General features: G+C 43.8%; 1 protein-coding gene across 1 annotated transcript in view; it reads left to right on the top strand.

Annotated features, from left to right (window-relative positions):
* Positions 1-13,132, top strand: part of kcnd3 (potassium voltage-gated channel, Shal-related subfamily, member 3) — an 81,379-nt gene that overhangs the window by 60,855 nt on the left and 7,392 nt on the right. The window contains exon 2 of the mRNA XM_071921058.1: positions 6,385-6,547. Coding sequence (XP_071777159.1) covers positions 6,385-6,547 — 163 coding nt within the window. The remainder of the gene's footprint in view (positions 1-6,384; positions 6,548-13,132) is intronic.

Raw genomic sequence — 13,132 nt, forward strand, 5'->3', positions numbered from 1 at the left:
TATCTGACTTAATCCACATTAAGAAATCCTTAAGGCATATTTAACCACATGAATCAGGCCCTTAGCATATTAGCATAAACAATGCCAGCTGTATCTCTTTCTGTGTGTTGTCTCTCTCCTTTTCTCTACTATCCTCTCTCTCTCTCTCTCTCTCTCTCTCTCTCTCTCTCTCTGTTCTATCTATCTCTTTTCTCTACTATCCTCTCTCTCTCTCGCTCTCTCTCTCTCTCTCTCTCATCTATCTATCTATCTATCTATCTATCTATCTATATATCTATCTATGTGTCTGTCTGTCTATGTGTCTGTCTGTCTATCCGTTGTCTGTCTCTTTCCATCTGTGTCTCTCTCCCTCCCTTTTTCCTGCCATTCCTGTGGCAGGGAATGGCAGTGACATTTGTGGAGGTGATTGTAGATGATTGTCCCATCCCTGGAGAGCCATGTGTCACCAGAGTCACTTCCATCTGAGTGACTGGCCATGAAATGTCAGAGGAGAGTATAGATGGATGGATGGTTGAGGGCTAGAGGCCTGGGGAGAGACACTACTGAGCCCAAACCAGCTCAGCTTCACTGGTCTGAGGCGGATTTCCCAATAAAAATGGAGCTCTACTACCACTTATGGCTATTTTTATGTTGCATCATTTTTTATGGCCACTGTAGTAACACATGCATTCCTCAAAGTGGAGCTCAACAATGGCTGAATGAATACAATGGGATGTAATATTTTGATGAAAATAGGCCTATCGTTTAAATATCAAATTAGAAAATTGTATTGCTTTTAAATGAATAAAAGAATTATGTAAGTATGAAACTTACATGCAGTTTTGGGGCAGCATTGGCTTAGGCTAAAGGCAAATATTGATATTGCTGCCTTGTTTGAATTTGAGCTTTAGCTATGGACCACAAATGGTAGCATGTACCTAAGGGGTGACCATCTCTTTAATTCTGCAAAAGACTTGCCTATAGCCTACTAAGCTACTTTTACATATTGCAGAACACTTGCCTATAGCCTACTAAACTACTTTTTCATTTTGCAGAACACTTGCCTATAGCCTACTAAGCTACTTAAAATAAGCGTAGGCTACTAGACATTGCTATAATCATCCTGAAGGGATAATGTGATCAGGAGTTGTCGAGCATGGTGCAAACAGATGTTGGTATTCAGCAGTGTGAATAGGGTGAGTGTGTGCACTGCTGGCGTTGTGCTATAGATAGGAGCTATAGTAGCTCTCCATGGTGCTGAAGGGTCCCAGCTCCCTCAGCGAACCTGCTGCCAGCAGGAGACCGTGATGAATAGCACTTCCCCCAGAGAGTGGCAGACTTACACACTGCCACTAATACACTACCCTCGATTCTTTCAATACAAGCACACACATGCAAGTACCCCTTCCCTCCCCATACACACACTCACACACACACACACACACACACAAGCATACATGTGACCATGCAGTCACACAGCCTGATATGCATTCTTTGCAGGCAAACACACACTTTTCTCTCACTTTTTCACCCTTTTTTCCATACTAGAGGTATTAAATGAGAAGGTTCAAGTCAAACTGCCCAAAATATTTTTTTTTATGCTTCCTGCCTTCTTGGACTCCCAATCTCTCCTCACTCTGAAATTTGAAAACCCCCACGGGATCCACAGCCTTGGCTAGATTAAAGGAAGTTGAAGTGCCACCTGCAATTTCCCCCATGTGCCTTCTGACCCCTGTTCAGACTGGGATTTATGGGGGTTTGCACTCTGATTTCTTGACACACACACACACACACACACACACACACACACACACACACACACATATATATATACTGTATATATGTCCAAACACATACAGTATATACTGTATATACAAACATGCATGTCACACATTGATGCATAAACCCTCTGACCCACACGCTAACACTCAATGCACTGCCTCCAACCACACAAACACATACACACACACACACACACACACACACTTCAAGAGGTGATTTCAGTCCTCCAGGGGGTCAACTTGCAGCAAGGGATTGTGGTCCAAACAGAAGCACTTAGGGTATGTCTGAAGGGAAGTGAGGAAAATTGCAGAGGAATCACGTGGGATTTGGTCTGTAAATAGAAAACCAACCCTTAACACTTCATCTCCCTCTCACTCTCTCTCTCTTTCTCTCTCTCTCTCTCTCTCTCTCTCTCTCTCTCTCTCTCTCTTTCTCTTTCTCTCTCTTTCTCTTTCCCCCTCTCTCTCGCTCTCTCTCTCTCGCTCTCTCTCTCTCTCTCTCTCTCTCTCTCTCTCTCTCTCTCTCTCTCTCTTTCTGTAGGAAAAATGGTAACGGAAGCTTCCTATCCTCCAGATAGCAATAAAAATGGCATCATGGTTGTAGTTCTGTTTCTCTTTTATTGTGCATTCAGCACATACACAAAAGCGGTTTATGGGCAACAAGATGTATAATGAAACACTTGATGTGTTAATTAACTAATGCTTATCGTGCAGAAGATTTTGAGCATATTTTTTCTATGAAAACACAGTTGTGTATGTGATGTTTCTGTTGTTTGAGTGTGTTCATCAGTGGGTATTTTAGGGGATGAGCTGTGCTGTGCTGTGCTGTGCTGTACCGTGCTATCCTGACCTGGCCCGACCTGACCTGCCTTGACCTGCCATCATCACAAATCTGTGTCTTGTGTCTGTCAACCCTCAGACCCTCTCAGTTGAGCCCATCCATCACAGACAACTTCACAGGAGCACTCAGGCCCACTCAATCACCCTCCTCCCCCATCTATCCTTCCAAGACTTTATTAATATAACCCAGAGAGACCCTGTCCTCCTACGATGGAATATGACAACCCTGACCGAGGACTGACCTACCCACCTGACTGGTTGTTTGTGTGTGTGTGTGTGTGTGTGTGTGCATATGGGATCTGTGCATGCGGCCTGTGTTTGTGTCTGTGTGTTGTGTGTGTTTGTGCACGTGTGTGAGCATCAGAGAGAGACAGAGCGAGAGGGAGGGAGGGGGATGATGGAACGAGAGAGAAAGGGGAAAGTTAGACAGAGAGGTAAAGCCACTTGGGCGCACTACAAACTCTGCTGAGAAAAATATCTTTTCGCTGCTTATCCATCTTCTTCTTCTTCCCTCTCTGCTGCTTTTCCCTCTACCTCTTTCCCCCGCGTTCACTGTGGCCTCGCAGGGTAACAAACAGCCGCTTGCATTCATCCTGGCAGGAGGGAAAGAAATGACATCTCACCTCCCCGCTTATCACGTGCGCACACGCTCACACCACTTATTACCACATTCTCTCTCTTTAATGTGTGTGAGCCCAGCTCCATCTCCATGGCATGTGCAATGGCTCAGAGATCCTATCATCAGAGACAGGCCAGCTTGACTAAATGGGAGCGGCAAATTGACTGTAGTATTAGGAGAGAAGGGCCTCTATCAGGCAATCTGATAGGATCCCATTAAAGAAGGCTTGCAGATGAATATGATTAGCTTTTCATTCCTCCTAATGGAAACATCTTCTGAAGAAGGGAGGAGATAAAATGTTTTGTAGTGATAGGGCTTTTGTACCCCTGATAGAATTGTTATTGCCTAATTTGAGTAGAAAGGCCATTAAAGTTCTTGGAAAGGAGGATGAATGTTCACTGTAAGTATGTTCTCAGTTATGGTCATGGAGCGATGGTTCGCTGTGTGTGGGCAGCGCTGGCTTTGTTGATGCAAGAGCCAGCCCCCACCTAAATAGCAGCATATTTGGCTTATTTTTGCCAAAATGTGTGACTAATGTATGAGGTTTCATCTCTTTTTCACCCCCCTCCCCCTAAATAAACTGAATGGGTTTAATCTGTGTGTGTGTGTGTGTGTGTGTGTGCGTGTGCGTGTGCGTGTGTGTGTGTGCGTGTGTGTGTGTTACCATTCTATGTTTTTCTGTCTCCAACAGACTGTGACAGAGGTGTTTCATTACATTATAAAACGGCTATCATGAGCACAGCTTCTTAAGCAGATTATTGTTCATTTATGGAGAGCCTCTCGGGTCTCTCCTGCCTGCTGAGACCTGAAACAACATGACACACCAGTGCCATTCTCTCTGATCTGTCAACCTGGATGAATTTTATGAATGCGATTTAGCAATGTGTTTCTTAATGTCTAGGAAACCATTATCCGGAAGCCAAAAGTATTGTTCCGTATTGATATGATTCTTCTGGCTGTTCATTGTTATTACTACTTAAATTGTCTCTTCCTCATTTAGCTAATGACTTGCTAGGTTGGTGTGAAGTGTGCTACTTAAATGGGACATAAAGCAATACCGCAGCAGTGATATTTACTGATCTTTTTGCTTTTTACTACCTTAATTTTATGCGAATGCGATATGTATTTGATTGAAGTTACATGTGCAAGCTGATGTGTGTATGAGTGAGTGTTTTTGATATGCGTGCGCGTCAAGCAGCAAAAACAGGTTCACTGACGATATCTGCACTCTGCCAAGTCTATAGGGGCCTATAGTATATAGTATGGATGTGTCAAGGGATAGATGCCAGAATCCTGTTCTATCCTATGCTATTAGTATCCATGTGAAAAATGTTGTGTGTCCCTCCATCTGTCAGGGAATAGCTTTCAGTGATGAGAAGTATGGTAATCAGTGGATCAGTTTTCCCCTCAGTAGAATGATTCACAGGGAAAACCACAGGGAGACATTATGGCTGTGTGGTTTTGCTGTTGTCTGAGTATACTGGGGGAAAAAACAATGCCACAAGTGCTTTTTGACACTCGCCATAAATTGCCTCCCTTCTATCTCTAAAAGACAGAATGTGTGCATGTGTGTGTGTGTAAATCCATTAGTGCTTGAGGATAGCTTAATCTCTCTTTACTTCCACCTATCTGTGGTGTATTCACTCAGCTCACCGACGCCACTATATCTCTCAATTTTCACTTTTTCTGACACGTCATAATGCTTCCGAGAATGGGGAGTGTGGGGAGACAGGGAAGAGACAGACTCTCTATCGCTGTCTTTCTCTCTTCCACTCTGCCTCCTCTCTCCTTTTCAGCTTCCAACCAAACCACGGATTTGCAAAATGTATGTACACAGATGTTTCCGTGTCCATGGATCATTATCCTATTTGCCTGCTTACACAAAGCACACATCACCATGCCTAGCACATGGGCTTTGTAGAATGCAGTATTTGTGATACTATTTAAGCAGGGACTTTGTTGTTGAAATCCATATGGCAGAGATGTAAACAAACAGACAATTGGCAACCGTGATTTTCAGATGAAACACTAGCCATACCATAATTCCTGCAGATTGAGTCCACCGGCTGCAGTATGTGAGGGTGGGTGAGTGTTTCGCATGCTGAGATTAATTTGATGAATGAAAAGGATTTCTTATAGTTGCCTGTATTGTGCCTTTTTCTAAGCTGGCTATCTTGAGGTTGGATTTAGAAGAAAAGCCATTATTGTTACCGTGGATTCCATGTTAATACAATTCATTATGAAGAACAAAAGGTGTATTTTTACAATACTGCATTTATTGATGTTAATATAAAAGGCTTTCTGCATTCAGACTTTAAATATATTGTATGTAATGTTGAATGTAACCTCAGTTTGCAAGCCTAAGTCTATTTGTGTCAGGTTTATTTGGAGTCTGCCTTGGCATCGGTTCAAATGACTCCAGCAGAACTTCTTGTTCAGCAGCAAAACAAGAACAAATTACCTGCACTTTTTACTCATGAATACGAAATGAGCACCATTAGAAATAAAGGTTGCTTTTCTTACTTGAGTCATACTCTTTGAGCTTTTGATTTTTTTTTTCTCTCTATCTTTTTTCTTCTTCCACTGTTGATTCCGACAGTATGGCTTCATCCTAGGAAAGAACAGATCTAATATGGTTATTGTAATTGTGTTGTCTGTCTTCTGAACTTCAGACGAGATTGCGTTTGACTTGCAAATATTTCAGATTGGATGGACTAAATGACTTTTTAGAAATGTCCCTGGCATTCACTGTGTCTCCGTAGGCCTCCTCTTTCTCCTCTCCTAAAGGTTAATAGTATCTACTGTCATTGAATGACACAGTAGAGTGTACTGTGCCATTCAATGACAGGGAAGGTTTGATGGGAGTCTGTTTCTCTTGGGGTGGGATAGAGTCTGTGGAGGAGACTTCATTCTGGTGGGGTTTGGACACCAGGGGCGTGAGCGGCCTAAAAAGAAAGATGAATGTTCTATACCAGAGGTGTGAATTGGCATTTGACCTGGCTGATAGGATAACTATGTGTGCGTGTTTGAGTGTGACTGTGAATGGCCTCCAGTCTGCTGTGTGTGAATGGGAGGTTGAGCTGAACTGAGCTGCCATACAGAGATTTGATTGAAGGGATAATAAGAGAATTTCTTCTCTCTCTTTCTCCCTCTCACCCCTTGCAGGTACGGAGACATGGTTCCTAAGACGATTGCGGGGAAGATCTTCGGTTCGATCTGCTCTCTGAGTGGGGTGCTGGTAATTGCCCTGCCCGTCCCTGTCATCGTGTCCAACTTTAGCCGCATCTATCACCAGAACCAGAGAGCAGACAAGCGGCGAGCGCAGAAAGTACAGGTGAATACAGTTTCATATTACCTTAACATGGGCTCCGGAGGGTTGGACCTCCAGACCTCCAGCCTAGAAGGGAGCTGAGACATGTCTCTCCCCTGGAGGAGAGGACTCGACAGGGTTCAGGTCCCCAACGTGACCAATGATGCTGTAACATCATTGGTCACAACGTGTATCAACATATAGAGCAGTACACATGAGTGTGCACCCACATGTTTGTATTACTATTCTTGTGAGGACTTTCATTTACGACATTAATTCCCTAAACCCCAACCTTAACCTTAATCTTAACCTATTCCTAATTCTAATCATATCCCTAAACCCAAGTCCTAACCCTGAAATAGCCCCTTAAAGCAGCAGAATGTCTTCACTTTGGAGGATTTTCCTCATCTTTCTATACTTGTGAGGACATTTGATCTTTATGTATAGAAATATAGAATAAAAGTATAGAAATACAACACACACAGAAATACACACATGTACACAGGCACAAATGCACACATGGAATCTATTTGGGGCCTTATGGCAGAGGTTTTGACAACTTCTATGTCTGAATTGTAGAAGCTTAAGAGAAAGGTTCTTATCTTCCCTTTGGAAAATATCCAAGCCTTTAGAGCTACAGTACTGAATGATGTGGTGTGTTCCTGTCAATAGCAGGCACTGTGAGAAGGCTGAGTTTGGCATCGTGACAGCCTCGGGGAGTTTTGCCCTGGGATTTTAAGCCGGTAACGTTTGTTTGCCCAGTGGTGCGCAGCAATGTATGCAAATGAGTTTCCTTTAAAGAATGGATGTGATCAGTCACGGTGTGTCCATGGGCCAAATTGGGTAGCAGCATCAGCTGGCATGCATACAGAACTGGGCTGGTAATCGTAGTTTGAGGGCAAGCCTGACAGACTTTGTTCTGATGAGATAGATAGCAATGTGTCGTCCCCTGCTAAGGCATCGGGCTAATTATAGAGTCCGTGCTTATTTGGAGTTGGTACCAGAAGTGCACACATTGACACGTATTCTCAGAATTCATTTCTCTCCTCTGATCTCCTTCCTTTCCTTCCCTTCCCACTTGTCTCTTCTCCTAGCGAGGCCCTTTTCAACCCTTCTCCTCTCATTTCTTCTCCTCTCCTTTGCACTTCTCCCCTCATCTTTCCTCCCCTGCCTCCATTCATTTTCTCTCTCTCTCTCTCTCTCTCCCTCTCCCTCTCTGCGTGATTACTGTCATCCATCTCGGCACGAGCTCTGGGTGTAGTTTAAATCTGTTTAAAGTCCTGCAGTTCGACCGTGGCCCGACCGCTGCCCAGTCTTAACTAACCGTAACCTTGTCTGCCAACCAAGACTCCGGTCTAACAGCCAAGCATGCAGGGAGGAAAAGAGACACAGAGGGGGCAGAAGGGGGGGTTTGGGGGGGAGGGGGGCGGAGAAAATTAGGTAGATTGAAAACAGGGTGGAACAGGTGAAATGTATAGGGTTGACGCACAGAGAGAGAGAGGAGGAGTGGTGACGAAGAAGGCCAGAGGGAAGGAGGGAGCAAGGGAGGCAGGGGGAGAATAGAGAGGGGGGAGAGCTTGAGGCGATGTGTGTCCTAATGCTGTGTTCTTTCCTGAAATAGCTATCACCCAGATGAGGTGTTGGCTGGAAGGAAGGAGTGTGTGTGTGTGTGTGTGTGTGTGTGTGTGTGTGTGTGTGTGTGTGTGTGTGTGTGTGTGTATCTGCGTGTGCGCATGAGTCCGTGTCTGTCCTGTGTGTCTGTGCGTCTGTGTGTCTGTGCGTCTATGTGTGTGCGTCTCTGTGTGTATATGTGTGTGTGTGTGTGTGTGTGTGTGTGTGTGTGTGTGTCCACTATACTTCCTGTCAGTTTAGACCTGACCTTGGTCTGTCCCACCTTCCTGTGTGTTCTCCGCTGAGCCGCAGTGTGGTGCAGTGTCCCAAACAGCACTCAATACCAAACATCCACACCTCCAAAAGCGCCCACGAACTGACCAGTGTAGCATGACAGTGTTTGTTGTCATTAGGCAACACTAAGTGACACCTTCATAAGTCATACTTCAGCACCTCACTCACTTGCCTTCAGTGAGGTCAATGCTGTGCTGGAGCACCTATGAGCTATAGGCTTTCTCCTTTATTTTGTAACACCATTACTCAAACGCCTTATTATTACATGCTTAATAATATTCCACCTGGAAGCCTTGAAAGAGTGCATAATTATTACTACTGCACATCAAGGTATAAGTGCAGAGGATGATGATAACTTTGCAAATGTTATATTTTTCAGTATTTACGAGCTCGGGCTCTGTCTTAGCCTATGAGATTAAGCATAGCGTAGTATTTAAGCTTATTTGTTTAAAGAGAGTGGAGATGTTTGATGATATGAAAATTATTTGATTTCATGTTCCAGTTGGTAGTGAACTAAAATAACTTTCCTTGCAGCCTCTCTTTAGCTAATGTGTCACACTGAAAAGGGTTTCGAATGTCCTTCATGACAACTGCAGTTAAGCTTATCACATGTCTTACTAATAGAATGTGCTGTGACTCTATCAAGTTAACATATAACAGCCTATCATACTATAAAAGACAGCAATCTGGGGTGTATGATAGAGTCATTACCATTATCTGGTCCACTCTCCTGCCCCTCTGTCACTGCTAATGACAACTGAGATCTTTAATGTCCCACCCCGGCCATGAATTACTCAGGCATACCGTATCCTTCAAAGCCCCATTACTACCTACTATGTGACATGTAGTGTTCTTTAATGCTCCATAACCTTAATGACACATGACCTTCTCAGCCATTAAGCCGACCATTTAGCTAGTGTCACTGGTCATTTACCATAGCAAAACGCCATTTGTTCAGCATTTATTACCTGCGCCCGGTTATATCTCACAGACAATCCGTTCATCCTGAGATCATTTCTAAGAATAACGCGATGTTTAACTGAGAGTAAAATAAGATGGCCATCCAAGATTGCCTTTCACAGTACTTAAACGACAGAGGGGAGAGCAGAGGGGGGGGGAACAGGGAAGGGAAGTTATGGAGAGGAGGAGAGGAAATGCAGCATTAGTCCTTCAGCATTTTGCAACCTCCTCTCCCCCTCTGTTCTCCCCTCGTTCTTCTTCTCTTTTTTTTTTTTGCTCCTTGCTTGCTTGTCCCCATCCTCCCCCACCCCCCATCCACATCCATCTTCATTCAGGTCTAATCGTTAGCTGTTCTGGGCTCCCATTACAATTAGCCGTCCATCTGGGTGGCGGTGGAGAGACAGCCGCTGATCTATCTCACTGCACAAAGGAAAGATACATGAGGATGCCACTAGTTGCTGTGGGTGGCAGGGCGCCACACACAGCGGAAACACAGACACATACTCCCTCTACTGCCCCAGCTATAGTCTTCAGTGCCACTGCCTTTGTTCCACAATGAATTGAACACTGAGAATAAGTCCTTTCCTGGCTTGATGCATGATCCCATCAAGTGATAGTAGGAGGAGATCTTTGTTCAGAGACAAAGTGGCAGTCTGCAGAGGTTACCCTTTAGTTATTCCTCAGAGCCTATTTGCATAAAGTTAAGGATATCCTCAGGAAGCTCTAATTACAATTTCTGAATAGCACACCTGAGAGAGAGTAAGAATCACAGAGGGCAAGTGATGCAGAGGGATAAAAAGAGAGAGAGAGAGAGAGAGAGAGGGGGGGGGGGGGGCAGGAAAGATGAGCTTAGCTTCAAAGTGTGTGTCTGTCTCAAACAGCAGTCTGTCCATAGTTTCCTGTATCTGTTAACTTGGATAGACACAATGAACAAGTATGTACAAGCAGTGATCAAATCTATTTAGCTATAGCCTTAACTATAGCCAAAAGATACACAACTAAAAGGGAATTAATAGTCCAGAACGAAATGATTAGTCTGAGTAAAAAGAATGTTTGTCAGCACTTTTTTAGCTGTTCATTATGTTGTTTTTTTTGCAACTTGTTCGCCTTTCTCTAATAAACACAACATTCATTTTGTTCAGTGATTGGCCACTTCAAACCTACTCACACAGAAGGGAGGAGGTTTATTCTTTCCTAAATTTACACCCATTTCTCCTTAATTCTGCTTAATTTACAGTTCAGTGGGTAGTTCTTGTGAACTACCCACAAATGTACACCACAAAGAAAAATGTAGTCTACAGATGAACAGTGAACTGTGTGGGCTTTTTCTTCCAAAAAATTTACTTCACAGTAAATTATGAATCTAGCCCCAGGCTTAGCGCCGCAGGCTCTAAACATATCTCTTATTGTTTGCCCCCCATTGTTGTTCCCAGTTCGGTGAAAACTCAATTTCCATCTTTATCTTACTGCCTATCTTTTTTCCCACTTTCACTGAAAGTCTTTTGTATTCTCCGGTTTTGACCAGAGGTCCGTCCTCAAATGGCATAGCAAAATTACTGTCTATTGGTCTCTCTCTCTCTCTCTCTCTCTCTCTCTCTCTCTCTCTCTCTCTGTGTCTCTCTGTCTCTATTCACTGTGTTTGACATTACCCTAAATCATCGCACCAGTGTTTCGTGTTTCTAGCCCTCCCTTAGAAAGTTGAAGAAGTCAAAAGGTGGAGTTGACTCCTGGCTGAGAGTGTTTTGCCCTTCTAGACAATCAATAATGTTGTCTGCACATAGCGAGAAGACAGACCAAACAGAGAGAGACGGAGGGATCTTGACAGAGGATTTCACTGAAGGGGGTCAAGGGTTCTACTATGAATCGTGTCCTTTGTAAGACTTCCTGAACAACAGCATCAGGCCATCCTGCAGAGCTGTGCTGTACCTCTATGGTGTCTATAAAGAGGAGGTAATCCAGGCTTAGCAAATGTATTTTCTCTCCGAGTGGTGTCAGGCCTAGGCTAAGCTCTCCTTGCTGCACAGGCAGATATCTGTGGGCCAGAGGTGTCTGAGGACTTGATTTGCTCAGAATCAATTCTTGTCCCAGATGGACTTTCTATCTGTCCATTTTCCCCAAATATGCTGAGTGAAGAATGGGTTTTTCTCTCTCTCTCTGTCTCTCTCTGTCTCTCTCGCTCTCTCAGGTCTCTGTCCCTCTGTTGTTTATGTCTGTGTGTGTGTGTTACTGTTGTAAAGCAACATACTTTAGAGAAAGTAATTGACTTATTTCCCTGTGGCAGAAATGTCAGCATGTGTAAAAGCAACTGTTTAGATGAGTGGCAAGTCCAAAAGAAAAAGAAAAAGCTCTTCCATAGCTATTAAGGTGTGTGCGTGTGTGTGTGTTTGTGAGTGTGTGTGTGTGTGTGTGTGTGTGTGTTTGTGCCGATGTGTGTGTGGACTTCCTTGTCAGATGGTCTCCTCTTTCATTTGTGTGGTTGCGAGGCAGGCCTGAGGCAGAGCCTAATCCAGTCCCCTAGCTCCATTGCTCCACTTCTTACTAAGCCAAATCCTATACATGCAGTTTAGCAAAGTTGTAACTCACCAGGTGCCATGAATTTTAAACTTTTACTCTCAGCTAAAAATTGAACTTCTAACATAACTTGCGGGCTGTGCTCAATGTAGTATGGCATTGGAGCCAAGCGGATATCTAACTGTTTTTTGTTTTTTTTATCATTTGAGGATATGCCAGTTTGGATCTCTCAGCTGGCAGCAAGTGATGTTAAATGAAGCATTTGTGTTGGCTTGCATCATTAGCCGGAATTTTTGAAGCCTGATTGATCCTAGATCGCGGCTCCATGGCAGGAAGAAGGAAAACAGAGAAAAAAAAGTGTCTGGATCAATATATTGACACTTGGGGTGTGTGGAAAACCTCTGGACCGTTTCAAGCAGCAATATCGAACATCGAACATGTGATTGGTTGGAGAGTGTCCATTATTTTGGATGTTTGGGACTAGAAAGCTGCTGTGTTTCCAGGTCGTTTGCTGGAGTAGTACAGTAACATCTCTATTGCATAAGAATCGCATGTTTATATGGGACAGAAGTTACTGTGTTCCGGGTATTAGTCAGACCCTTACCTGTTACCAAGGAAACAGAGATATTGCGAGTAAAATGTTTTGGATTTAAATATGAAAAGCGTGAAAATATTATTGTCTTTGGCAAGTGACCAGGGTATAAGTGGGATAATAATCTGGCGTGTATATAAACAAATTGGATGGACCGCAGAATTGTGCCTCAGTGTCATCCATTCAAATCATTTAACAAACTCATGCTGTATTATCCCTTATATGGCAACTCTTTCTGTGAACCTCTGACCCAGAGAACAGTCTCTGTGGCAGAAAATACTGTCACCGTACACACAGTACAGAGAAATTGTTTCCATTTCGTGATTGCAATCTTCTCTAACAGAACTGAGCAATTTACTCTCCACACTGTCTGTTTGTGTGTGTGTGTGTGTGTGTGTGTGTGTGTGTCCAAGTTTGTGTCTTTGTGTTTGTATGTGTGTGACTGTATCTGTGTCTGCTTCTGTGTGTTGGAATGTGCGTGCTCTTTCTCCCCATGCACCTTCCACATGCTAGTCCATGTGTGTGTGTGTCTGTTAATGAAAGCCCTTTCTCCATGGCTCCCTTACCCTCCTGTTTGCTCACAATGATGCTTCAGCAGCAATTCAGGCTCAATCTGTCGTGCAGCGGTTGTGCCT

This window comes from Centroberyx gerrardi, chromosome 14 (assembly GCF_048128805.1).
Source record: "Centroberyx gerrardi isolate f3 chromosome 14, fCenGer3.hap1.cur.20231027, whole genome shotgun sequence".
NCBI lineage: Eukaryota > Metazoa > Chordata > Actinopteri > Beryciformes > Berycidae > Centroberyx > Centroberyx gerrardi.